Below are 25211 nucleotides of genomic sequence, written 5' to 3'. Positions count from 1 at the left end.
CGGCACTGCGGCCCTGGGTGCCCCCCACCGACCTGCCACGCGGCAGAGGCAGGGCCGAGGAGGAGGAGAGCAGAGGCAGGCGGGACCTCGACCACATGCCCCAGGGTCACCTCCAAAGCCAACGGCGCCCCTTGCATTCGTGCACACGCGCAAGTGCGCACACAGACGGCACAGACGCCACAGGTGCGCAAGGCATTGCTCACGCACACGTGTGCACACGCACACACGAGCTATTCCTGTCAACAAGACATCGACTGTGCGTGAGTCCACAACGGCTTTCCCACCGCACTTCCCGGAGGCCCCACGTCAGATCCGCCTCCTCCCCGCGCCCTGCGCAGCCGTGGCCATCGGCCCCCTGGGTCTGGGGCCGGGCGGTTTCGCACACAGGCCGTGCTCTCCGGGCGCTTTGCCCCTTCAGTGTGGTTCGCAGGAGCTTCTGACACTGACCCTGGTACCCTCAGCCTGCTCTGGCTGTCGGACGCTTTCCTTCCAGTGGGATTCTTGTCTCTACCTTGGGTGACGATGTCCTTTTCCAGAAACAAGTGCTGTAAATTTTCAGACAGTAAAATCTTTCCTATAAGGCGTTTGGGGTTCTGCTTTAAGAAGCACATACTCCCCAAATTATTTTCTTTTAACATCCTGCGCTGCTGTCTAGTAAGTACTCACATTTCTTGGTTTTGTTGTTTGCGTGCAGTAGCCCGTGTGGGGTAACTGAGGGTGTAGTGATTTTTAAATAATTTCTCAATGGAGAAGTTTCTCCGAAGGCAGCAGGCTGGGGTGGGGGAGGCCCCGTGGAGGAGCCGGGAGGTGCCACCCTCACTGCGGGCGGGACCGGCCCAGGAGCTGCTCAAGGCCCTTCCCTGTGCGGAGCTCCTTCTGGCGCTGGGCGTCCTGCCTTTGCCCGCGGGGCTCTGTCCAGGCACAAACCAGAGCCCCTCCCTCGGGCTGAGGGCCACGTCCCCCAGGACCGCACTGACCCCAGGGTGCTGCGGCTCCTGTGACCGGCTTGATCCCCGCCCACGCGTGTGTGTGGCCCAGCGCTGGGGCTGGTCTGTGCACGCCCGGCCCCGTTCCCTCCAGCTCCCACGGCCCGCTGACCATGGGGTCCCAGCCCCTGCTCCAAGACCCCGGGCTCAGGCCTCAGCCCTGCCCCCCAAACCCCAAACACACTACGCAGGTTTGTGTCGAGACTTTACTGGCAGCCGCAGGTGACGCAGGTGACACGGAGGAGCGCCCAGCCCCGCCAGCACCTCCAGTCGGGACAGGCCCCGCCCCACCCTGTCGGCCGCCTGGTCTGCCCTCTGGGCCCCACACAGCCGAGCCGTGTCCTAAGGACCGAGGACGGCTGCGCCCCCACCCCGCCGCGTGGGGCCTCCCGCGGCGTCACTCCCGCCGGGCCTCCAGGCAGTCCAGCACCAGCGCAGCCTGGGTCTTGGCTTCCTGCAGGAGGCTGGAAATGCGCTGGCGGGTCTGACGGACACGTGGGGTGTCCTGGTCAGGCCCTGCACCCCCAGGCGGCACCTCGGCCCACGCCGCCCACCCACTGACCGCGGCCAGTCCGCCACCCCACGTCTGCGAACCCAGGCCCCGGGCGCCGCGCCCGCCACCTGCTCACCTGGTCCTTAAACGCGTCGTCAGTGATGTCCTTGAGGTTGACGAGCACGTTGAAATACGCACCGAACACTCCCGTCTCCAGGGCTTTGGCCGCCACCTGCAAAGACCAGGGGGACTGACGACGGCGGCGCCTGGCCAGAGTCCTGGGAGCGCTGGCGCCCGTCGCTGAGGCTCAGCAAACTAGGACGGCCCAGGTCCCTCTGAGGGGTTAGGGTGGGGCCGGGCCAGGGCCCCTGAGGGGCGGTGGGCTCCGTTCTCCACACAAGGGGCCCCAGCCGTTCAGCGGGACTTCTGATTTCTCCACCACTGAGCTTAGAAAACGAAACCCCCCTTATCTGAGCAGGCTCGGCCTCCCGGGAGGCCTGGGCGCGGCTGCACCGCTGTTTCCTGACACGTCGGGAACCGGGACCACCCTTCCAGAGACACGGTCATCCCTTCCACCGCCCAGGGCCGCTTCTCGGGCACAGAGGGGACACTTCTCTGGGGCCTCAGGACCAGGTGTCTTTCACGGGGTCTCAGGGTGGCTGCAGGGGGCTGTCCCGCGTCCTGCCTGGCCGTTCCTGGCCCTGGGCCACGGCGCCCCGTCAGGGGAACGTGCATCTATCTACGTCCACCGGCCGCCCCGGCACTTCCAGAGCCGGGCGGTGTGAGGGGCCCTGGCTGGGCAGTGGTCGGGACGGGCTCTGCAGGCATGTCGGGGGCTCTGCCCGTCTGTGGTGCAACCTCAGACCAGGTCTTCAGACCAGACGGCCCCGCGGAGCAGGCCAAGGCCACCCGAGAGGTGCCCGGGAGGCGAGGTCCCAGGCCAGGCTCACCCAACAAACGGCGGTCGTCTCCCTCCCGCTGCTCCCGCCCGGCCGTACCTGCAGGTCCGACCGGCAGGCCAGGTTCCCACACAGGGCCAGCTCCCGCAGTGCCGGCCACAGCGAGGCCACCGTCTCCGCTAGCGCCAGGGGCACAGAGACCGCCTGCCTCAGCCCCTCCTGCAGGGCGGCCGCACGCCTGGAAGGGGCAGTGACGGTCAGAGCCGGGCGCCCGCACCCCGCCCCGCCAGCCAGGGTCGAGCAGACGCAACCGAGGACGGGACGACGGGAAAATTGGTTGGGAACCACAGACGCCCCGGGGCGCGGGAATGGTAGAGGCCGCCACGGCATCTGGATGGCTGTGACCCCAACCGCCTGCTCCCCAGACACAGAGGCCCCATGGCCACTGCCAGACTCACCTGTCCCTTTCCTCAGGTGTGCTCTTGGGCAGCTTCATGGCCTCCTGCCAGAAAAGAACACAGAAAGCTGCCGGGCAAGTGACCGTGAGTGAGGACCGTGTCCCAGGCCACGCAAGAGGGCCTGGGTGGGCGCGGGGCCCATTCACTGCCCCCAGTTGGCGCTGCCCACTCGGCCGCCTGGTCGAGGGGCCACAGGCCCAGCGCGGATGCACCTTGGGGAACGGGACGGACCTACCGCTGGGACCCGGGGTCTGCAGCCCTCGTGCAGCCGGTGGGAGCGCGGGGGCTGCACTGGTGGTCAGAGACTGGGTGGGGGTGTGGGGAGGAGGCTGGCAGAGCCCTCGGGGGCCCTTGTTTCCAGAGGAGACCAAGGGTCCGGGAGGTGCCCTGAACCCTCGCAACCTGCAGGAGAGAAGTGCTCGGGCGGCCTCCCCCCAGCGCCAGGCTCCTCCTGCGCAAACGTCGCTTCGAAAGTAACGCCGGCAACCTTGTCCCCCAGGTCTCCGGTGGAGACCCCGCCGGGTCTGCACACCCGGCCACCTCGTCACACCTGCAGCCGGCACCCACCCCAGCCATCTACAGGACAGGGCCAGGGGGACGGAGCGGGGATGTGCCTCTTCTCGTTCTGGAAGATTCAGCCAAATCTGTGCCGAGAAGTTGTCATCAATGGACGCTTCCCTCGGCCACGGAAGAGAGGAGATGAGCCCAGAGCCCGACCAGTACCGGCTCCATCCCTGTTCTAACAAGTGCAGGTGATGGGCGGAAACACCCCGCAGCTCCGACAACGAGTGGGGGTCTTCCCAGCTGCATCTCTGCAGCTGCGCACGCTCTCTCGTGTCCTCTGCACGTGGATGTGCGGATTTGTAGCAGGTGCGTGCGACCGTGGGATGGCCATCGTGGGATGGCCGTCGCGGTGGGGCAGACCGGCCGGGGCGTAACTGCGCAGACCTCAGCATGACCCTCACCTCAGTGAGTTCTGTTCTCTGTGACGTATCGTGAGGTTCGTTGTGTTGGTGAGAGAGCAACACAGCTCTAGCTTTTCGTTCCATCTGGAAATTACTTATGTATTTGGTGCAAGAAAAGAATGTTCCAGAAGGCCCTCTCCTTGGCGCTCATGGGAGTACAGGCTGCGTCGGTGTTTCCTCGCTCACGCTTGTGTGTGATTATTGATATGTGGCTTTTATCTCGCCGTTTAGTTTATGTTTTCTCTAAACCATACATCTTTTCTGTTCGTTTTTATTTTTCTTCCCTGCCTTTCGATTAAATTTTCATTTATGGGCCGGGTGCGGTGGCTCACGTCTGTAATCCTAGCTCTCTGGGAGGCCGAGGCGGGTGGATCACTCAAGGTCAGGAGTTCGAGACCAGCCTGAGCAAGAGTGAGACCCCGTCTCTACTAAAAATAGAAAGAAATTAATCGGACAGCTAAAAATATATAGAAAAAATTAGCCGGGCATGGTGGCGCATGCCTGTAGTCCCAGCTACTCGGGAGGCTGAGGCAGGAGGATCGCTTGAGCCCAGGAGTTTGAGGTTGCTGTGAGCTAGGCTGCCGCCACGGCACTCCCTCTAGGCACTCCCTCTAGCCCGGGCAACAGAGTGAGACTCTGTTTCAAAAAAAAAAAATTCATTTATGTACTTTTCAAACCCCCTACTTGTTTTCTAATTATTTATCTTATTTCTTTGAAAATTTCTAAATTTAGGATTGTCCCTAAATTTTCAATATTTATATTGAAACTGATGCCTCTCCAAGTCTAACGTCCCCCAGACCACGGAAGTCCAGAACACGCAGCCTCGGCCTGGGGAGGCCCTTTAAACCGTGGCACGAGACCGAGAAGACAAAACGAAAGACTGATACATTCAACGACATAAAGACGAAACGTTCTCGTTGTCAGAAGCCACCACAAGCGACGTCCAAGGAAAAACAACAAACTCGGGAAAAACTGAACCCAGAACACGGAGAACAAGGCCTGACTCTCCCTGTATGAAAAGTTCGGCAAAGCCGTGAGGAAAAGCCCTAAGAGAAACCTGAGAGAAAAGGGGCAGAAAGTCTTCACCGAATACCTCACTAGGAAGGAAATAAAAACTGCTGGTACACGCATGAAAACGCAGAGCAAAGCGCGAGCCCGCCTGCCGCCATCTACGTGAGAAAGGACAGAGCCCGCGTCCCGCATCCTGACCGTTCCAGGCGGGAAGCAGACGCCACGCAGGGTGCGGGGCCCAGACACGGCGCAGACTCCGGCCTGTCTGAAAGCCGAGCCTCCTGAAAGATTGACCTATTTTAAATAGCAAATAAATGAAACAAACTTTAAAACAAGACTAAAAAAGGTGGTAAATATCTACACCCTCCGAACAGGACAGGGCTGCAGCTCCGGTGGTGACTCTGCGTGTCACCGTCACTCAGGGAGGCCGGCCGTCACGGTCGGGACTGTCCTCTCGTGTGGAGCGTGCGGGGCACAGCCCACGAAGCCAGCCTCGCAGGAGAGACGGCTCCGGTCCCTGAAGCCTCCGGGCTTCGCACCCACGTCTGGTCTGCGGAGCTGCCACGTCTCCACCAGCCTCAGACGCAGGAGGGGCCTCCTCGCCCTGCTCCTGGGTCCTGGGCTCCAGCGCACACGCTAGCTCTCTGTCTCTCTCCGTCTCTCTGTCTCTCTGTCTCTGTCTCTGTCTCTCTGTCTCTGTCTCTCCCATGCCCCCTCTCAGACCCTCGGACGCAGCCGGGCTTTCTGCCCCTCGCGGCCTCTGTGCACCTGCCCTGGGCTGGAGGCAGCTCCCTGCCGGGCGCCCTGGGGCTGACCCTGAGCTGGGTTCTTTGGGCGTGTTTTCCATTCCCAACCTCCTTTCTTGTTTTATGGCTGAACCGTCTTCTCTGCCCTCTCCGAGACCACTAATCACCAGCTTTTCCTCTTTCCTCTGAGGTTCCTGTTGAGCTCTCCGTGGAACCTGCAGGGCAGAGGGAGCCAGGCCGCTGGGAGGGGCCCACTGTCGGGCCCAGCCCCTGGCCAGCCTGAGTGCCGGTCCCGTGGCCCAAAGAGGGGCTGTGCCGACCGTCTGGGGCCCAAACGGCGGCCAGGTGCCGCCCAGCCCCCTGGTCTCCAGCCACTGGGTCTCAGGCAGCCCCACGTCCACCCCGGCCCGGGCGGGGGGTCACTGTGCGCAGGGCGCACGCGGGGTGGCGGGGCTCTCGCAGGGCCCCGCACTCACCAGGTAGGAGGCAAAGGCCTGGGCGTCGGCGTCCACCAGCGCGGTCAGCTCGGCGGCGGCGGCGTGGAAGGGCGGGATCAGGCGCCGCATGGCCGCGTCCAGGTGCTCGAACTGGCGGCGCCCGTAGGTCATCAGGCCGACCATGGAGGCCAGCGCCGCGCCCTGGGCGAGGGGCGAGCTGTTGGGCCGCGGGACCCGGCCGGGCGCTCGGGCTGCCCAGGCACCCCGCGCCCCAGCAACAGCAGAGGGGACTCCCCGCTGCGTCTTCCTGCAGTGGGGTCCCGCAGTGGGGTCCCGCGCACTGGGGCCCCGCGCATAGGAGTCCCGCATGGGGGTCCCACGCATAGGAGTCCCGCAGTGGGGTCCCGCATGGTGGTCCCGCGCATGGGGTCCCGCATGGGGGTCCCGCGCACTGGGGCCCCGCGCATAGGAGTCTCGCAGTGGGGTCGTGCCTTGGGGTCCTGCCGCGGTGGGGTCCCGTTGCGCCCCCCCAGCGCCCTCCCTCCGCCCCCGCTCACCATGGCCGCAGCCGCCGCCGCCACGGAGCCGCCCCCGGGGACCGCGGAGCGCGCGCCCACCCCGCGGACGAAGGCGCACAGGGACTTGTCCACCAGGCTGCGCTCCGGCCGCCGGTCGGGGACCAGGTACCTGCGGGGGTCGGGGTGGCCCAGCGGCCCGGTCACAGGGGTCCTCCTAGGCTCACCGCTGGGGGCAGAGCGGGCCGCGGGCGGGCGGGCGGTGCCCCCCAGGAGCTCAAGGAGGGCGGCAGAGGCCGGGCGGGGCTTTCACTGCGGACCCCACCCCCCAGTCCCCCAGACCCAGGCTTAGCACGAGGCACCCGCTCAGAGAGGACCTAGCCAGGCTTGGGGGCGTCGAGCGGGGAGGAGGGGTGGAGGGGGCAGGGCAGGGGTCCTGGGCCAGGGCTGGCGCAGGGGAGGGCGGGGGCTCACTCGATGACCCGCTCCTCAGGGTGGAAGGGGGACAGGGAGTCCAGGCCCAGCCGGTTCACCACCTGGAAAGGGGGTGGGGGACACGGCCTCAGCCCACCAGCCACGGAGGAAGGTCCCTCCTCAGCCCACAGGGACAGCCCTGCCTGGGCAGGCTCGGCCTTTTTGGGAGCTTGCCCCTGGCTCCCTCACCCAGCCTGGCGGGCACAGGCACCCCTCCCCCAGTTAGCCCGTAGGGAAACTGAGGCCCAGAGACAGGCGTTGCCCACTCGTGTCCCCCATCCTTGTCCCACAGGACACACCACCCTCGCCCGTGACTGAAAGAGGCCAGTGGCCTCTTTGGACAAGATTTTAATTGTTTGGGTGTCAATGTCTCTCCGGTTCTCAGAGTCTGGGGACAGCCCAGATTCACCTAAACCTAAAACCTGAATGTGAGGAAAAGTGAATTTTACCTAAAGTCAAATAAAGTTGTAACAATCCCATTTAAGATTAGAATCCATTCTGCCAAAAGCCATTCAGAACGCCTTTGCCACAGGCCTCCCGCCGGCCATGCGGCCGTCGGTGGCAGGGAGAAGGTGAGGGTCCCGCTGGGGACCAGACCACACAGGAGACGAAGGTGCCGGAATGAGGCTGCAGAATCAGCAGGCAGTAAGTCGGGGCCCCCGGGGCAGAAAACTCAGAAAGATAAGTAGAATTTTTTTTTTTTTTGAGACAGAGTCTCACTGTGTTGCCCTGGCTAGAGTGCCGTGGCGTCAGCCTAGCTCACAGCAACCTCAAACTCCTGGGCTCAAGCGATCCTCCTGCCTCAGCCTCCCGAGTAGCTGGGACTACAGGCATGTGCCACCATGCCCCGCTAATTTTTTCTATATAGATTTTTAGTTGTCCAATTAATTTCTTTCTATTTTTAGTAGAGACGGGGTCTCGCTCTTGCTCAGGCTGGTTTCGAACTCCTGAGCTCAAACAATCCTCCCGCCTCGGCCTCCCAGAGAGCTAGGATTACAGGCGTGAGCCACCGTGCCCGGCCGATAAGTAGAATTTTTAAAATGAATTTAAATTCATGGCTAAGTTGGCAGAAAGTAAAGGAAATCATTCGAGGCCAGGAATGACCAGAAAGGTGAGTCCGGAAAGGCCTGCTGGCCTGAAGCTGGGTGCGCCTGGGGACAGCTGAGCCCCCCGCAGCCCCTCGCGCGTGGATCATGACGTCAAAGAGGGGGCCAGACCGGAGACCCCTGAAGGTGACTCCCCAAGGGTGAATTAGAAAAAACACCCACCAGAGGAAGTAACTGGGACACTTCCCAGTCCCTGCCTTCCCTTTGGATGAAGCAGGAAAAAGAATCTCTCCTGGGAATTCCTAATCCAAGCGGAGAGCTGGCTGCGGAGTGCCAAAGCTGTGAGCAAAAAGCCCAGTTTCAAGTGTTCCTGTGTCGGGGTGTCCCCAGGCACCTGACATAAACTTTGGAGGAGGAAACGTAAACCTAGGTGCCCAAGAATTACCACCAATAAAACTGCAAAGGCTGTACAGTCATGATCAAACATCACAACACACACGGGGACACAAGTCACCGTTAGAGTCAGCAGAAACAGCGATTTGCAAAACCAGACCTTCAAAGACTGCAGACGTAAGAACTTTCAGGTAAAAAATATAAAACAATATGTTGAAAAATAGAAAAGAGCAGCAAACATGTTAATAAGGTATGAGTCAATGTGGGAGAAGTGACAGCTTCTTACGGAGAAGGGACGAAGTTACAAAATTGTCACCGGCTGCTGAAACTGTGGCTGCAGTTTCAATAGATAAGCAGCTATTTATCCACCTGTTAAATACCTTAAATGCCCTAAAGTTCCTCCCACGGGGTATTTATTAACTGCAAAAGGGGAAGAGTGAATAGCCCTGGATGAGGTCACCACCCTGCCGGAGTGGGCATCGCCATGCCTGGTGCCCTGTGGACACACCATCACAGGTGCTATTCCTGCCAAAAATGCATGACCACATCTAGCCACAGGCAACACCAGACCAGTCCCTGCTGAGGGACATTGTACAAAACAACTAGCCTGTACTGTTAAAGCATGTCGAGGTCAATGGAGGAACCGTTCCCGGTTAAAGGAGATAAAAGACGTAACTCAGTGGGATGCGTCCTGCGAATTGCGTCGTGGATCGGAGCATAAATATCTGTGATGGAACTTCTTGGGACATTGATGCACTTTGGTGATGGTCTGAAGATTATTAGAAACTAAATTATATTAATGTCGAGTTTCCTAGTTCTGATAATTGTACTGTAGTTATGTAAGAGAATATCCTTGTTCTTAAGAAACACACCCTGAATGCACAGGGCACGGTGGCTCATGCCCGTAGTCCCAGCTACTGGGAGGCCGAGACGGGACGATCGCTTGAGCCCAGGAGCTCAAGTCCAGTCTGAGCAACACGGCGAGATCCCGTCTCAAAAACAAAACAAAACAGAAATACACCCTAAACAAATTAAGAGTACGGTATCTTCCATCCACTTCCAAACGGTCCAGAAAAATATCTATGAAGTGCCTCAGAAAGGCCTTGCGTGGAAGGACAGAGGACACCTCTGCAAACACAGCCACGCCCAGGGCAGGAACCTGGGGCCAGACAGGAGCCCGGGCGTGGGGTATTCGAGGCACAGGGGTCCCCGAGACAAACAGAACCACCTTCTACGAGAGCCAGTCTACGGACAAGGATCTAAGTGCCCCAGGCAGACGCACTCGGATCTGTAAACCCTCAGTCCCGGGGGTGCAAGGAGCCCAATGCAGGAGGCCCTCATCCTTCCACGGGAGCGTGGCTGGTCCCGGAGGGAGACCCGGCAGAAGGGTGCCATCCTCTCCATGGAATTTTTAGAAGTGAACGTATAGGTCACCAAGAAAACCTCAATAAGGTCCCCAAAATTAAAATAAAAATTGAAAATCTCATCTTCCAAACACAAGCCAGTAAGACGAAGGAGCAAGGAGAGGAGGGGAGGGAGGCCCGGCTGCGCGTGGGGTCCGGGCTGGGCGTGAGCCTGGGCACCCAGACCCGCTCCCGAGACACAGCGCTTCCCCACCCCCACCGCTGTGCGCCCGCCGGACCCCCCCTCGGGAGCCCGGCCCACCAGCCTGAGGCGGTGCTCCTCCTCCAGGACAAAGAGGTTCTCCCTGTCGCAGTAGAAGGCGGCCGCGTCCAGCAAGGCCTTCAGGGGCACCAGGCCCACCAGCTGCGAGCCCACCACGGGGAGGCTCAGCTCCTGCCGGGGATAGGCGGCGTCAACACGGGTGGCCGGGCTGGGGCTGGAACTTGTCCCCGGACGGCCCTGCACCCCCTGCAGCGGGGGCTGCCCTGCTCGCCTGCGCCTCTCTGCAGGTCTCCTCGTAGACCGTGTGCAGCGCCGTGACCTCAAAGTCCAGGAGGTTCGTGGACACCTGAGCCAGGTTCTTCTCATCCAGGTACCAGCCGATGGCCTGAAGCTTTTTCAGACGTCCTGGCTGCAGAGGAAAAGTGTTTCCCAGCCTGGGCCGAGATGCTCGCAGGCCAGGGTGACCGGGGTGGCCTCAGGAGGGTCAGCCAGCTGATTCTGTGGCTCTGCTCCCCCCACCGCCTGTAGCTGGCTGGGGAGGGGCAGGGAGAGGCCCCACCCACCACAGGGAAACTGAGGCCCAAGGGTCAGGCACCAGGATGCCCAGAGGCCGTGCGGACACCGAGGTGAGGGGCCAGCCAGGGTCCCACCTGCTCACTCAGAGGTGCCCCTCAGCCCCTCACTCCTGGGGTGCCTGAGTCCACATGGTGGGGACCTCTGACCCCTGCCTTCAGCCCAGGCACAGAAAAGGGTTTGGAGGTCACCTTGCTTTTGTGTTGCGCTTACAGACAACTGAGTCTACAGCGGCGGGGGGGGACAGGTGGGGACTCTGGGGACACCTGGGGACGCCTGGGCGCAGGCAGCAGCTGCCTCCCCACCACTGTGGGAACGCTGCGGTGTTCAGCAGGTCCAGCCTGCCCCTGTGGGAAAGCCCCTCTGAAGAACGTGCTCCCCGACTTCAAACACCAGGACCCTCAGCGTGGCCCCTCCTGCAGGGCACAGACGCTGGGCTGGGCTGGTCGGCAGGTCGGAGGCTGAGCCCCTTCCACACCACGTCACAGGCTCCTGGGTGACGCTCCCTGCACCACCGTCCTGCTTGGGGGCTCAGCCTCGGACCCTCTCCCGAGAGCCCCTGGGGGTTCCATGGGGTCAGCGCCGAGCACCACCCCACTGCTCACCCAGCCCAGCCCACAGCCCTGCCCCTGCTCACCTGGCCCTGCCCCTGCTCACCTGGCCCAGCCCCTGCTCACCTGGCCCTCCCCCTGCTCACCCGGCCCAGCCCACAGCCCTGCCCCTGCTCACCTGGCCCTGCCCCTGCTCACCTGGCCCATCCCCTGCTCACCTGGCCCTGCCCCTGCTCACCTGGCCCAGCCCATGGCCCTGCCCCTGCTCACCTGGCCCAGCCCCTGCTCACCTGGCCCTGCCTATAGCCCTGCCCCTGCTCACCTGGCCCAGCCCATGGCCCTGCCCCTGCTCACCTGGCCCTGCCTATAGCCCTGCCCCTGCTCACCTGGCCCAGCCCACAGCCCTGCCCCCTGCTCACCTGGCCCTGCCTATAGCCCTGCCCCTGCTCACCTGGCCCAGCCCCTGCTCACCTGGCCCTCCCCATGGCCCTGCCCCTGCTCCCCTGGCCCTGCCCCTGCTCACCTGGCCCTGCCTATAGCCCTGCCCCTGCTCACCTGGCCCAGCCCCTGCTCACCTGGCCCTGCCTATAGCCCTGCCCCTGCTCACCTGGCCCTCCCCCTGCTCACCTGGCCCTCCCCCTGCTCACCTGGTCTTGCCCCTGCTCAACTGGTCCAGCCCATAGCCCAGCCCCTGCTCACCTGGCCCTGCCCACAGCCCTGCCCCCTGCTCACCTGGCTCAGCCCCTGCTCACCTGGCCCTCCCCCTGCTCACCTGGCCCAGCCCATGGCCCTGCCCCTGCTCACCTGGCCCTGCCCCTGCTCACCTGGTCCTGCCCACGGCCCTGCTCCCGCAGGTTGAGGGCGATGCGGTGGGCCTGCTCCTTGGTGCTCAGCAAGTTGATGTTGAATGCGATGAGGAACTTCCGTGCCCCAGTGGCGGTTGCCCCCCAGCTGGGGACAAAGGAGCTGGGGCCAAAGTCAGGCGCCCACTCGGCCTGCTTGAGCTGCAGGGAAGTTCACCCCAGGTGAGGTGTCCCCCACGGGAGGGGCAGCCCCCGGTGGGGTCTGGGGAGGGCCCAGGCCCACCCACCCCTGCCAGGAAGAGGGGCAGGGCCCACCTCCAGACCCCCCACCCACAGGGCGGCACCTTCTCGGGGAGGGCCTCGTACTCCCCTGCCCGGATGGCAGGCAGGCTCCTGCGGCTGGCCGTCCGCGCCGCCTCTCCGTACAGGAACACTGCAAGAGGACCCGCGGTGAGGCTGACCCTGGGGACAGACCCCCCGCGGCGCCAGCTCCCAGGCAGACGGCAGCGTGGCCGGTTCCCCACCCCTGCTCGGATGCCCTTGAAAAGGCCACAGCTGGGAGGGTTGGGACCAAACGTGGGGGATGCTAATGGCAGGATCCTCGTGTCTCTCTTTGAAATGTGTTTTCACTGCGTGATAAACGTAACCGCAGAAGGAGGAACAGAGAAAAGAACAGAACCCGCCAAAAAGCCCCAGCCCCTGCTGGACTGTAGACGCGGCTGTTCAGCTGCCCCCCCCCCCACACTTCAGCCTGTGTGGCCCTGGTGGCCACTGGGGGACAGCGGGGGAGCCTCGTTCTCACCCACCCGCCAGCCCCCACGGTGGACGCACTTTTCCCTGCTTGTCTCCATATGATTCGTATCATTTTCTGATTTAGTTAATTCTCCCAAGTGAAACTTCTATTTTAGGGGTTGCGGGTTTTTAAGGCAGGGGGCGGGGGGCGCACACCTGGCACGTGCAGCTCCTCTGCCAGCCGCTGGCCAAAGGCCTCCGCGCAGAGCACACACTCATCCATGCCGACGCCCCGCACCGGGATGAAGGGGCAGACGTCCAGGGCCCCCATGCGTGGGTGCTCCCCTGCGGGGACGGGAGCGGAGTGGGCGCGAGCTCCTCTGTCCTCTGCAGCCCCGAGCTGCTCTCACTGCGTCAGGGAGGGGCCGGCCCTGGGCACCCCCGCCCCGCGCCGGCCGCAGCCCAGCTGCCCCCAGCCTGTGGCGGCCATGGCAGCGTCCCCCAGGGGGGTCTGCAGACCGTCCTCACGGCCACGGTGGAGAGGCCTGAAGACCCAGGAGGAGTTTGGCACCTTGGGGATAAACCCTCCTCCTCCCAATAGTCACAAAAATAACTTTCCAGGGGCCGCGAAGCTGGACGCTCAGCTCTCAGGGCGTCCCGGCCAGGCTGGAGGCGGCCGGCGCTACCCCTCCCCCGGCAGCGGAGAACCCAGACTACGATCAGCGTCCTGTGGCTGGCGATGCCTCCACCGCGGTCAGACCCAGCCCCGGGCGAGCCCCCCAGATGACCAGCTGCCCAGCCCCCGCCTGCCTCGCCTGCACCGCCCAGAACCGGCGCTGTCCGTTCACCACTTGGGGTCGCCTGTGAATTCCTCCACGAGGCCTGGCTGAGACCGGATCCGTGTGTGTCCACCAACCTTTGACCCCGCCCGCCCCTGCTGGTTTGGCTGTGGGCTCCCGGCACCCCTGCCCGGGGCCTGCTCAGAGGCTGGCTGGGTGCGGGGGAGGCCCCCACCTGGCCATGGAGGCGGCCGTGAGGGGCCGCACACAGCCCCTGCAGCCACACCTGGGTAGCCCTGCGGACAGCACACCCCCGGCCCCGCCCTGGGCCCTCCTCTCCCCAGCACCCTGGACAAGGGTCAGGCCCACCCCCGGCCCAGCCTCACCTCGGTGCCGGCTCATGTCGATGAGCCGCGAGGCCACCCGGGCGGCACTGAGGGCCCCCTCCACCACGCGGTCCGGCCGCCCCACGAAGGTGTAGACGGTGCGGTTGGTGGAGGGGCCTGCGTCCACGTCCAGCAGCACGCAGCCCGGGGTCTGCGAGATGGCCTGGGAGATGGCGTCGATGACCTGGGGACAAAGCCCAGCCCACGCCTGAGTGTCCCCGTTGAGAGAGCAGAAAGGGGCTTCGGAGGTGGCTGCAGCCCACGGGGGAACGGGCCCAGGAGCCCCGCAGAGCGCGAGCCCCAGCCCAGGAGCCCGCACGCCCACGCGTGGGGCCAGCAGGGAGGGCGGCAGGCGCAGCCCTCAGGAGACTGCCCGGGGGCAGTGGCTCAGAGAAGGGGACACAAGCCAAGGCCATGCGGGGGCAGACGGCCAGGGTGGGGGAGGGGCCCGAAGGGTCTGGAACCTTCTGGGTGGAGGACGGCTCCTGGGCTGGGTGGCTGCTGGACCTCTCTGCGCTGTCTCTTCCAGGTAAGGGGTGGTGACAGCACCTGCCTCCCAGGCTGTAGTGTGGAGGCCACACACCGGGGGGGACCTGCGCACAGCCTTTTGGGGTCCTCGACTGGCCATTTTCAGATGAGAGCACCAAGGCCCAGAGGTCCACCGAGCCCCCACCGGAAGCCCCCGAGAGATTCCTGGGCCCGCCACCAGCCCTGCAGTCCCTCCCAGCTCTGGCCGTGTCCCACCCACCCTGGGCCAGTCTCTGCCGAGTCCCATCACCGTGGGCTCGACCCTGGGACCAATAGGAAGTGGATCCATGGGGGGACCCTCCCCACTCCCTTCTCGGCCTCAGCCGAGACCCTCAGCTGCCCCTGCCAGCCCCCCGGAAACTCAGCCAGCCCCGTGGGGGCCTCACCTCCTGGTTGTTCCCCTCCGAAAAGTTGGGGACACACTCCACCAGCTGGGACATGGCTGGCGCGGGATCCAGAGGCTGCTCTCTCAGGCAGACAGAGGGAAGCGGCTGGGGCCTCCGTGCCGCGCCGCGCTGGGGCTTTATGTGCCCGTGGCACCTCCCCGCCGGCTTCTCATTAACCAGCGGTCCCCGAGCAAACAGGGCAGACGGAGCTGCCACCGAGGGGTTAGGAGGGCGGCTCCACCAGCTGGGGCGCGGCCCCCAGGAAGGAGTCAGCGTGCGGGGCCGGGGCTGGGGTTGCCTGCTGAGGACCCCAGGAGGCCCTGGCAGGGGGGTCCCACCCGGCTGCAGCCCAGGGCCACCGGGTGACCCCTCCGTGTGACCCTGCATGCAGCCCTCAGGCCTCTGTCCCCTCACACGGGAGACCGAGTGTGAGGCCCCACACGGCCGAGGCTGGCGCGGGCAGGCGGGTGCGCGCATGGGGGTGCGTGTGCCCGTGACACTCCTGTGTGTGACCGAGATCACGTGTTGCTGGGTGCGTGTGCGTGTGGACGAGGTGTGGGCTGCTGGGGCCCCCGAAGAGGCCCTGCTCTCCCTGCGCCCCAAGGCCGGAGGCTCCCTGGGAGGTCCAGCGGCACCAGGGCCACGCGCAGAAGGGCCAGCTGCTGTCTGGAGGCTGCGCCACGGCCCACGGAAGTCAATCATTTTAATCGGGGCCACAGGCCACGCGGCTCCCCTGGTCCCAGAGTCCAGCCCTGCCCACCGCCAGGTGCCTTCACGTCCCGCTGACGCCTCCCAAGAGCAGGTGCCAGCAGTGCCGGGAGTAACCGCGGGGCCTGGGCAAGGAGCGCCCGGTCTCGGACCCCCAGCCGTGTGGGCCTGTGGGCCGTGGGGACCCCACCTCCTGTGGCCACTCAGGGGGCCTGTGACTCGGAGCACACAGAGTCCCCCAGCCGGGCCACGTCTGGAGGCTGGGAGGGGAGGATGGGTCTGTGTGGGCTGAACTGTGCCCCACAAAAATCCTACGATGAAGCCTGGAGGCCCAGCACTTGAGAATGTGACGGGACTTGGAGACGGGGTGATCAAGATAAAACAGGTCACTGGGGCACCACCCAGCCAGAGCCCCCGGGGGCCGCTCCAGCCCAGGCCTGGGGGCCAGGTGCCCCTGCCAGCTACTTTCTCCCTGACGATGCTTCCACGTCGTGGGCCTTTCCAGCTGGAAGAGACACCCCCAGCCGATTCCTAGCCCGGCAAACACCTGCCCTGCCACAGTGCACACCTGCGACAGGCACAGCACCCACCTGGAGCCCACCTGCCCAGCCGGCCCAGGCATTCGCCCCCTGCCCTGGATCACCCCCGGGCAAGAGCCTGCCCAGCTAGACGCCACCCGACAGCCCAGAGTCCACAGAAACTGAGCCCCTCAAGCCCTTGCTCAAACACGCCACGCTGCCTGGAAACCCCCTCCGCCTCCTCGTGGCCGGCTGCCCAGCGTGGCCATGTGTGGCGCGGAGCACCCTGCTCTGGAGTCTGCGAGTAATGAGCTTTCTGGGCAGTTGGGTCCTGGCTGTCACCCTGCGCGCCTGGTAAGATACAGCCAAGGACGCTTCACCGCACCCTCCCACCCCGTCTGCTGGCACCTGGGGAAGCCCCCCACCCCCTGCACCCCCGGTCGAGGTTCTGCGGCCGCAGCCCTCCCTGGGCCTGGGTCCCGGTGCCGGCCCAGCTTGGACGTGGTCATTACCACGGTGGAGCTTCGCCACCCCAAGGGGCGAGGCCAACAGGCCAGAGCCCCAGGGGCCGGCCTGCCCCTCCTGCCAGGCGTGGGCTTCGCCCTGTCCCGACCCAGCCCGCCCAGCAGCAGTCGTCAGAGCAGGGGCCCCCGCGGGACCCAGCGCACCCCCTGGGTGCCCAGACAGAGCAGGGACCAGGCTGGGGCCCATCTCCTAACGTGCCGATGCCACTCCAGGGCCTTGGAGCCGGGCGCCCCTCAGCCCCTGCGGGTCCTCCGAGGCCATCCTCGCGCCGGGCTGGCCTGGCTGCGGCTCCTGCTCCTGCAGGGAGGTGGCCCATGGGGCTTGCGGGTAGACGCCCACTCCCTGGGGTTCCCTGCGTCTGACGCCACAGACTGGCCCCTCGTGGTGCCACCTGCCTCCAGAGTCAGCTCCCAAACAGACGCCGCCTGGGCGGGGGCTGCTGGGCCGCGCAGGGCCTGGGCTCCTGCCGGAATCCTTCGCTCCTGGGCGAGGGGCTGCGCTGCGTTTCCCAGGGCCCGGCCGAGTCCACAGCCGACCGCAGGAACCGACCCGGGTCCTTGCAAGGGCGGAGGGCAGGTGGGCACAGTCCTGCAGGCTGGGCCCTGCCCCTCCGGCCGCTCTCCACAGCCAGGATCCCAGCCGGCACCTCCTGCAGGCGGAGCAGGGAGCCAGGCGCTCTCCACGCCCTCAAAGAGCCAGAGGTAAAGGCAGCAGGTAAACAGATGATTTTAATAAAGGGCAACAAGTGCAGCAGGTGCGGGCGGCGCGGGCTGCGGAGCATCCGCACGGCTGGGTCCGCGGAGGGCACCCGCTCCCAGGCGCTGTCGGTGCGGCCGGGCGGCCCTTCCCCCTCGGGGGGTGCGCGCAGGAGGCACGTTGGCCCCCAGGTTTGGAACAAACACGTTTATTGCAGGAAAGGCGGCGGGCGTGGCGGGCTCACCAGGCGAAGAGCGGCTTGCTGTCCTCCTTGGAGAGCTCGCACAGGCAGTTGAGCAGCAGCAGCGAGTCGCCCAGGAACTTGGGGGGCACGATGTCGATGACCAGCTTGCGCAGCGCGGCTGGGCTGCTGTGCAGGGGGTTGGCGCGCAGGTCGGGCCGCTGCTTCAGGATGCCGTAGGTGTTGATGAGGAACTCGCTGAACACGGGGTGCACGTCGCGGCTGTAGCCCAGCTTCTCCAGCCGCGCGGTGAGCGTCAGGTAGCGGTGGGTCAGCTCGCGCAGCTTCTTCTCGTCCACGGAGCCGTCCAGGGACTTGATGGAGGTCTGGAGACACAGCGCACAGTGGAGGCGGGTCTGGGGTCACAGCCCACAATGGGGGCTAGGTCTGGGGTCACAGCCCACAATGGGGGCTAGGTCTGGGGTCACAGTTCACAGTGGGGGGTAGGTCTAGGGTCACAGTGCACAGTGGAGAGGACAGAGGTTGCGAGACACAGTGCTAGGGGCAGGAGAGAGGGAGGTTAGGGGTCACAGGGCACAGGTTGTGGGGGTGAGAGGGAGGCCCCACTGCAGTGCCAGGCAATTCCAGGGACCCCACGGGGCTGGGGCACTGGGGTCAGGGCAGCTTCTGGCCCTGTGTGGACGAGGGTAGGGGCAGGGCTGTCTTCCCAACAGCTTGGATCAGGGAATCCTGCCCAGCAGAGTCTGCACAGACAGTGTCAGGAACAGGAGTTGGGCCTCTGCCTTGGGTGCCTTACAAGCACCCAGCACAGGCACTGAGCACAAGTACTGAGCACAGGCACTGAGCACAAGTACCCAGCACAGGCAGCAAGCACAAGTACCCAGCACAGGCAGCAAGCACGAGTACCCAGCACAGGCAGCGAGCGCGAGCACAAGCACTCAGCACAGGCACCAAGCACAAGTACTGAGCAAGGCACCGAGCACAAGCACCCAGCATAGGCACTGAGCACAAGTACTGAGCACAGGCACCGAGCACAAGCACCCAGCACAGGCACGGAGCACAGGTGCTGCGCCATGAGGCCTGGGGCCCGGAGCCTCCTGGAAGTGTCCAGTCATGAGGCCACGGACCCCGGCCCCGGGCAGTGAGGGTCCCGGGCCACAGGGGCGCACCTGCTTGATCTTCTCTGGGATGTTGGACACGGTGAAGCCGTAGAGCCGCGTCACGCCAGGGAAGACGTAGGCCAGGATACGCCGGTCCAGCTGGAAGGCGATCTCCCCGACGATGCGCCCGTCCTTCTCGGTGCCTGCGAAGCTCTGGACCTCTGCCGGGGAGACGCAGGCGAGGTTCGGGGCGGGTCTGGGCCAGGGCGGCCGCACCGGCTGCACTCCGGGACCCATTTTAAGGAAAAGGACTCACTGCCCCCTTCACGGCCCCTCCCCTGCCCCCAGCCCCACCCTCAGGGAAAATACAAACCTCAGAGAAAACGGGAGAACATTTTGGTGCCAAAGGGCAAAACACCTTTTCCCTCGTCCCTGTTCTTAGAACGTTTCCTTGGGAAACGTGTAAGGGCAGCTCCTTTCCCTGCCCCTTTGGGATATGGGTAAACTTTTTTAAAAGGCTGGGAACCCTCTGGCATGTTTTCTTGTCCCTGTCACCAGGGTGGTCTGCCTGGCTAGGAGAAAGGGCGGGTGAGAGTCTCTCTGTCTTGGCAGCCTCGGGGCATCGAGGGCTGATTTAACGCTTATTCAATAATAAAACTGTTTCACTCTTTCCTACGCCTGTGGAGAGGATGGCTGGGGTGGCAGGAGATTCTGTTTTTAATTATTTCCGTGACGTTGCTCAGGACGCTCTGACAGCCCCTCAACCTGCTTCCAGATCCCCACCACGGCCTCCGACGCCACCGAGTCATCCACAAAGAGCCGCGCTCACCCACGCCCTTCGAAGCTGCGAGCTCTTTGAAAAATAAGATGCGTCTGGATTTGAGAGAGGTCGAAGTGCCCAGATTCAGTAAAATGCTCCCTCCAGGCCCTGAAGCCCCAGCTGACAAGACCGCTCCGGGATGGGCCATGCGGCCCCCCACCCCCACCTGACTCAGGCCCAGCCCAGGTCAGCGCAGAACCCAGGAGCACAGGATGGCTGGATGCGGCGCCCCGTGGCCCCAAGGCCTCTGCCCTCCCAGGAGTGAGCCCCATGTGGACCATCATGTCCACGGTCTGTTCTTCCGTTCCTACGGGAGACACTTCACAGCCCGGCTCTAACTTTTCCTAAAGCCCCTGGAACTTTTCCAAACACAGTCCCTGATCCAGACCCCGACACTGTCAGCTGGGTGAGGTCCTGTGAGATCCGCCGCTGGGGGCCAGCCCGGCCCTGTCACCTGCAGACATCTCTCCGCTCCCTCGAGCAGCAGCCCACACGCGACACTCAGAGCTCTACACACTCTGGATGTCGGTCCAGTACCAACACGTGAATTACAAATATCTTCTCCCATGGCTGGGCTGACTTTTCACTCTCTTGATACTGTCCTTTGAAGCACAAAAGTTTTTCCTTCTGATAAAGTCCAGCTCTTCTATTTTCCCTTTGTTGCTTATGCTTTTTGTGCATATCTAAGAATCCATCGCCAAATCCAAGGTTGTGAAGAGGTAACCCTGTTTTCTTCTCAGAGTTTTATGATCTCAGCTCTGTTGGACCTTTGATCCAGTTTTAGTTAATTGTTGTGTGTGTGTGAAGCAAGGATCCATCTTCATTCTTTTGCATGTGGATGGCCAGTGTCCCAGCACCACCTGTTACAGACTGTTCTGGTTCTGTCGGGTTGTCCTGGAGCTCTTGTCCAAGCCGCGAATGCACGGGTTTGTTTCTGGACTCTCAGTTCAGTCCCCCAGGCCTGGACGTCTGTCCTCACGGCAGCACCGCACGGTCATGATCACTGAGTTTGCAGCAAGCTCCTGAAGTAGGAAGTGTGAGCCCCTCCTCTCTGTTCTCCTTTCAAGGCGGTTTTACCTACTCTGGGCCCCTTGCATTTCCGCGTGAACTTAAGGTTCAGCTCGTCAATTTCTGCAAAGAAGCCAGCTGGGACTCTATAAATCAATGCAATCTCCATCAAAATTATGGATTATTGAACAATATAAAGTCTTCCGATCTATGAATACAAGAAGTTTTTCTGTTTATTTAGGTCTTTCTTCACATCTTTCAACAATGTTTTGTGGTTTCTTGCTCATGTCTTTCCCAGTCACGTGGCCGCAGAGAGCCCCGAGGAGTCGGGGATGAGAGCCAGACTCCCCCAGGAGCAGTCGGGGCAGACGGCGTGAGCAGGGCGCAAGCTCCCCCTGGTATCGTGCATTTCTCCGATCAGGAATCGAGCCCTTTCCTCCTCCCCCTCTGTCTAAAACATAAATTAGGCAGAAGAAATGTGCTATCCCTGAAATGTTCTAGAAATGACTTCTAGTCCAACCCAGGCCCTCTAAGATCCAGCCAAAAACTTATCCTTCAAATAAAAAATTTAATGCAATGGATAAATCTCTAGCCAGACTTAGGGTAAAAAAGAAAGAAGACAAAAATTGCCACTATCAGAAAGTGGAGATGACACCACCACAGACCCTACAGACGTTAAAAGGATAATAAGGAAATATTAGGAATAACTTTATACCGATAAATTGGACAACTTGGGTGAAATGGACCAATTCTTTAAAAGGCACAGACTATCAGAGTTCACTCAGGAAGAAATAAATGATTTGAATAGCCTCATGTCTGATAGCCTACATGTCACGTCTGACAGTTCAAAAGTAAACAGGCTTTCAAATTAACCCATCCTGGGAAGGTCTCGTGATTCATGGTGACATCTGTCCCTGAGTAAAGAACCTTACCACGAGTTCCTCAACTTGCTGACACACCGATCAGCGCACAACCTGCGGACACCAAAAAGGATGCGTATCTACTCAGAATCACAGTTTCACTGGTCGTCCCGCACAGAGACGTTCAGCCTGTGCGTTGCGAGCTGTACCCCGCGAGTCGGACTCTGCACGGTCTCCTCCAACGGGCAGGGACAGCTCTGGTGTGAAGAGTCCCCAACCTCCTCCTGGATATTCCAACTGACAGACTGGAAACCCCCAGCCTTGCTGGGGTGTTTTCTCAGGTCGATCCTCACATTGGCTTCCAACAAACCTTTACCAAATTATTTCTGCCTCAGCAGCCTTAATTTCAGTCAACACGACAAGAAAATGGGATTTGTAGAGGGGGAAAACATGCCTACGGAGAAAATTCAGGGCTCAGGTGTTTTCAGTGCTGAATTCTACCAGACATTTAAGGAATAAATAATACCAATTCAATAAACGCTTCTAGATGATTAAAGAGCAGGAAATACTTTCCACTTCACTCCTTCAGGCCAACGCTAACCTGATACCCAAACCAGAAAATGACGTCACAAGAAAACTACAGAACACGATCCCTCATAGGGAGCTCAAATTCTTAACAAAATCTTAGCAAACTGCATCTAACAGCACAAAAAAGTACCATACTATTACATCATGACCAAACGGGTTTTATCTCAGGGATAGAAGGTTGGTTTAACACTCAAAAATCAACCAATGTGATTTACCATAATAACAGATTACAAACGAAAACCAAATGCTCATCTCAATAGATGCAAAAAAAGCATTTGATAAAATCCAACATCCATCATGATAAACAAACAAACTGAACTTAAAGGGAACGTCTCCACCTGACAAAGGGCACCACGGAAACCTTAGCCAGTGTCACGAGGGAGGGTTCTGGACAGAAAGCTTCCCTGCGTCAGGGAAAGACAAGGATGTCCACGGTCACCACTGCTTTTCAATATTGTTCTAGAGCTTCTAGCCAGTGCAATAAGACAAGAAAAAGAAAGGAAAGGCACACAAATTGGGAAAGACACAATAAACTTGTCTTCCTTCACAAACAACATAATCATCTATATGGAAAGTCCTAAGGAATCTACAGGAAAATCTACTAGAACAAAAGAATTAGTGTAGTAAGGTTTCAGGCTCTAAGGCTGTGTTAGTCAGGTTTCTCCAGAGAAACACAACCGACAGGTGTGTGTGTGATGAGATCACGACAAGGAACTGGCTCCCACAATCATGAGGGCTGCAGTCGGCCAGCCTGAGAGCCGGCGTGCAGTGCGAGTCCTGCGGCAGGCGGGCAGCAGTTCTCTCTCACTAGAGGGAGAGTCAGCCTTTCGTGCCACTGCACTGACGGGATGAGGCCCACTCACATCTGCTTATTCAATCTACCAACTTAAATGTTAATCTCACGCAAAAACACCCTCGCAAGCACACTCAGAATAATGTTTGACCCAGTATCTGGCTGCCCTGTGGCCAGTCAACTGGACACATAAACTTAACCATCACATGGGAAAATATATAAAGCTCAGCTGTGTTACTATATAATAGAAACAAACATCAGAATTTCATATTGATACAAACAATATGATTTATTACAGCATCAAAAATATGAAACACTGGTCAGTCTCGGTGGCTCACGCCTGTAATCCCAGCACTCTGAGAGGCCGAGGCGGGAGGATCACTTGAGCTCAGGAGTTTGAGACCAGCCTGAGCAAGAGTGAGACCCCATCTCTACTAAAAATAGAAAAATTAGCCAGGCGTGGTGGTGGCGCGTGTAGTCCCAGCTACTTAGGAAGCTGAGGCGGGAGGATCACTTGAGCCCAGGAGTTTGAGGCTGCAGTGAGCTATGATGACGTCACTGCACTCCAGCCTGGGTGACAGAGCAAGACTCTGTCTCAAAAAAAAAAAAAAAATATATATATGTATGTATATCTATACATATACACACACACATGAAACACTAAGATGTATACATAGAAAACTATAAAACACTGCTGAGAAAATTGTTAAAGACCTAAATAAACAGATATATAAAGTGTTCGTCAAAAGAGGCAATGTTGCTAAGGTGTCATTTCTCTGAAAATTGATCTAATTGGTCTATAGGCCCAGAATAATCTCAATCAAAATCCCAGCAAGATTTTTTTGTGGAAATGGACAAGCTAATTCTAAAATTTGTATGGAAATGTGAAGGACCTAAAATAGCCAGAAAAACATTGAAAAAGGAGGACAAAGTTGAAGAACTTACGTTACCTGATTTGTAGTCTTATTATAAAGCTATAGGAATCTCACACACGCGGACTCAACACGGATAAATGGAGCCATGTGGAAAGTCCGGAAACAGACTCACACACACATGGACAATGGACTCTTGACAAAGGTGTCCAGGCAATCGATTGGAAAAGGACGATCTGTTCAAGCTCTGGTGCTAGAAGCAGCGGACATCTACATGCAAACCTCACACCCCCATACACAAAAATTAACTTGGAGTTGCTCAGAGACCTAAATGCAAAACCTAAAGCTACAAAATTTCTAGAAAAACACATAGGAGAGAATCTTTGCAACCTTAGGTTTGGCAAAGATTTCTTAAATTGAATATAAAAAGCATGAAATACAAAAAAAAAAAAACTCAATAAACTGGACTTCAGCAAATCAAACAGTTTTGCTCATGAAAAAGCAGTATTATGACAATGGAAAGGCCATAGACGAGAAGCCCATGTCTGCAAAATATATACCCCACAAAAGATTTGTACCCAGAATACACAGAGAACTCTCAAAACCCCACAGGAAGAAGACAAGCAACCCAATTTTTTAGAGCAAAGATGGGCAGGTTAGGACAGGACAACCCTGGACCCCGCCTCCAGCCCGGCTCTCCCATCCGCTCTGCCTGCCAGATGGAGAAGCCGCCCGCTGGGTCCCCGCCCCGCGTACCGCTGAGGTAGTAGCTCCGCCTGGGCCTGTCGCCGGTGGGCAGGCTGCTCTCCGAGAAGCACACCTTCTTGGGCCGCGCCATCCCCCTGGGCTCCAGCAGGGTCTTGTCACCTAGTGAGTTCTGCAAGGGGCTCAGGAGCGGGGACAGCATCCCATCGGCGTCTCGGGGGGCACGCAGCTCCTGGGGGCTGAGGAAGGGCTTGAAGGGCGCCTGGGAGGGGACCGCGCAGCCCGGGGAGCTGTCGTCCTCGCTGGAAAGGGGGGCGTGTGAGCACAGCAGGTCCTCCAGGGAGGACGTCTGCAGCTGGGAGGGCACGTCGGGGACACCGGTGAACCTTCCGAAATCTGGACCTGGGGCAGGAGGAAAGGGACGAGAAGTCAGGCTGATGCTCCCAAGATATCCCGAGAAGGGTAGAGAACACCTCGGGGAGCCCTCACACACCCAACCCCGAGATCTGAGGCCAGCTGGCGTTTTCCTGGCTTCAGAGCCCTCTTCCTCCCGGCAGCCTAGAGTGGGGCAGCTGCTGGACGAGGCGAAGTGGCCCAGGCACCCGCCCTGCCGTGGGAGCACCGGCCTCTGCCTCCGGGCACAGGGTGCCACCACGTGCTCCCCGCCGACTGTGCAGCCACACGCCGTGGAGTGGCTTCCGTAAGCTCCTTTCGTTTCATACAAATGTGTCACCCTGTGTGTCTCACTCTGCACAGAACTTTTGCTGTGGCATCATCTCTTCGCAGTTTGCCCATGCTGAGTCATGGGGCAGCTCTCTGGCTCGTTTAGCCATTTCCTGGCACACATGTACACCGGAGTGTGCGTGCGCACACGCGCACACACGCGCGCGCGCGCGCATACACACACACACACACACACACACACACTCTCACACGGTGACTTTTTATTCATTGCCCTATTGGTGGACGTGGGGCTATTTCCAGGTTTTTATAAAAGCAAAGCCGTAACCAGCCTTCCTGGGTGCTCGG

General features: G+C 60.6%; 3 protein-coding genes across 4 annotated transcripts in view; 1 reads left to right on the top strand and 2 right to left on the bottom strand.

Moving 5' to 3' along the window:
- Positions 1 to 1184: 1184 nt before the first annotated feature.
- On the bottom strand, positions 1185 to 14936 carry FTCD (formimidoyltransferase cyclodeaminase). Of its 2 annotated transcripts, XM_012652707.1 has the most exons (15): positions 14788 to 14936; positions 14338 to 14466; positions 13874 to 14057; positions 12925 to 13053; positions 12321 to 12409; positions 11998 to 12177; positions 10321 to 10458; positions 10089 to 10220; positions 6985 to 7046; positions 6553 to 6682; positions 6035 to 6196; positions 2837 to 2880; positions 2478 to 2616; positions 1616 to 1711; positions 1185 to 1470 (listed from the first exon to the last, which is right to left on the bottom strand). In XM_012652707.1, the coding sequence occupies exons 1-15, from the start codon at positions 14839 to 14841 to the stop codon at positions 1384 to 1386; spliced, it is 1755 nt and encodes a 584-aa protein (XP_012508161.1). In that variant the 5' UTR covers positions 14842 to 14936; the 3' UTR covers positions 1185 to 1383. The 2 variants fall into 2 exon arrangements, with proteins under 2 accessions (XP_012508161.1, XP_012508162.1); XM_012652708.1 differs by lacking the exon at positions 14338 to 14466 and having other exon boundaries at positions 14788 to 14933.
- Positions 14937 to 15682: 746 nt separating this feature from the next.
- Positions 15683 to 17516, top strand: LOC105817090 (protein transport protein SEC31-like). The gene is made up of 2 exons (XM_012652711.1): positions 15683 to 17252; positions 17452 to 17516. The coding sequence occupies exon 1, from the start codon at positions 16281 to 16283 to the stop codon at positions 17241 to 17243; it is 963 nt and encodes a 320-aa protein (XP_012508165.1). The 5' UTR covers positions 15683 to 16280; the 3' UTR covers positions 17244 to 17252; positions 17452 to 17516.
- SPATC1L (spermatogenesis and centriole associated 1-like) overlaps positions 17241 to 25211 on the bottom strand; it is a 12823-nt gene continuing 4852 nt past the window's right edge. Inside the window, exons 2-4 of the mRNA XM_012652709.1 lie at positions 24234 to 24584; positions 18606 to 18757; positions 17241 to 17801 (exon numbers count right to left, since the gene is read on the bottom strand). Of these exons, the coding sequence (XP_012508163.1) occupies positions 17475 to 17801; positions 18606 to 18757; positions 24234 to 24584 (830 nt within the window). The 3' untranslated portion in view covers positions 17241 to 17474. The remainder of the gene's footprint in view (positions 17802 to 18605; positions 18758 to 24233; positions 24585 to 25211) is intronic.

The sequence above is a fragment of the Propithecus coquereli genome, unplaced genomic scaffold (assembly GCF_000956105.1).
Source record: "Propithecus coquereli isolate 6110/MARCELLA unplaced genomic scaffold, Pcoq_1.0 Scaffold399, whole genome shotgun sequence".
Lineage (NCBI taxonomy): Eukaryota > Metazoa > Chordata > Mammalia > Primates > Indriidae > Propithecus > Propithecus coquereli.
This window is presented reverse-complemented; position numbering and strand designations above follow the sequence as displayed.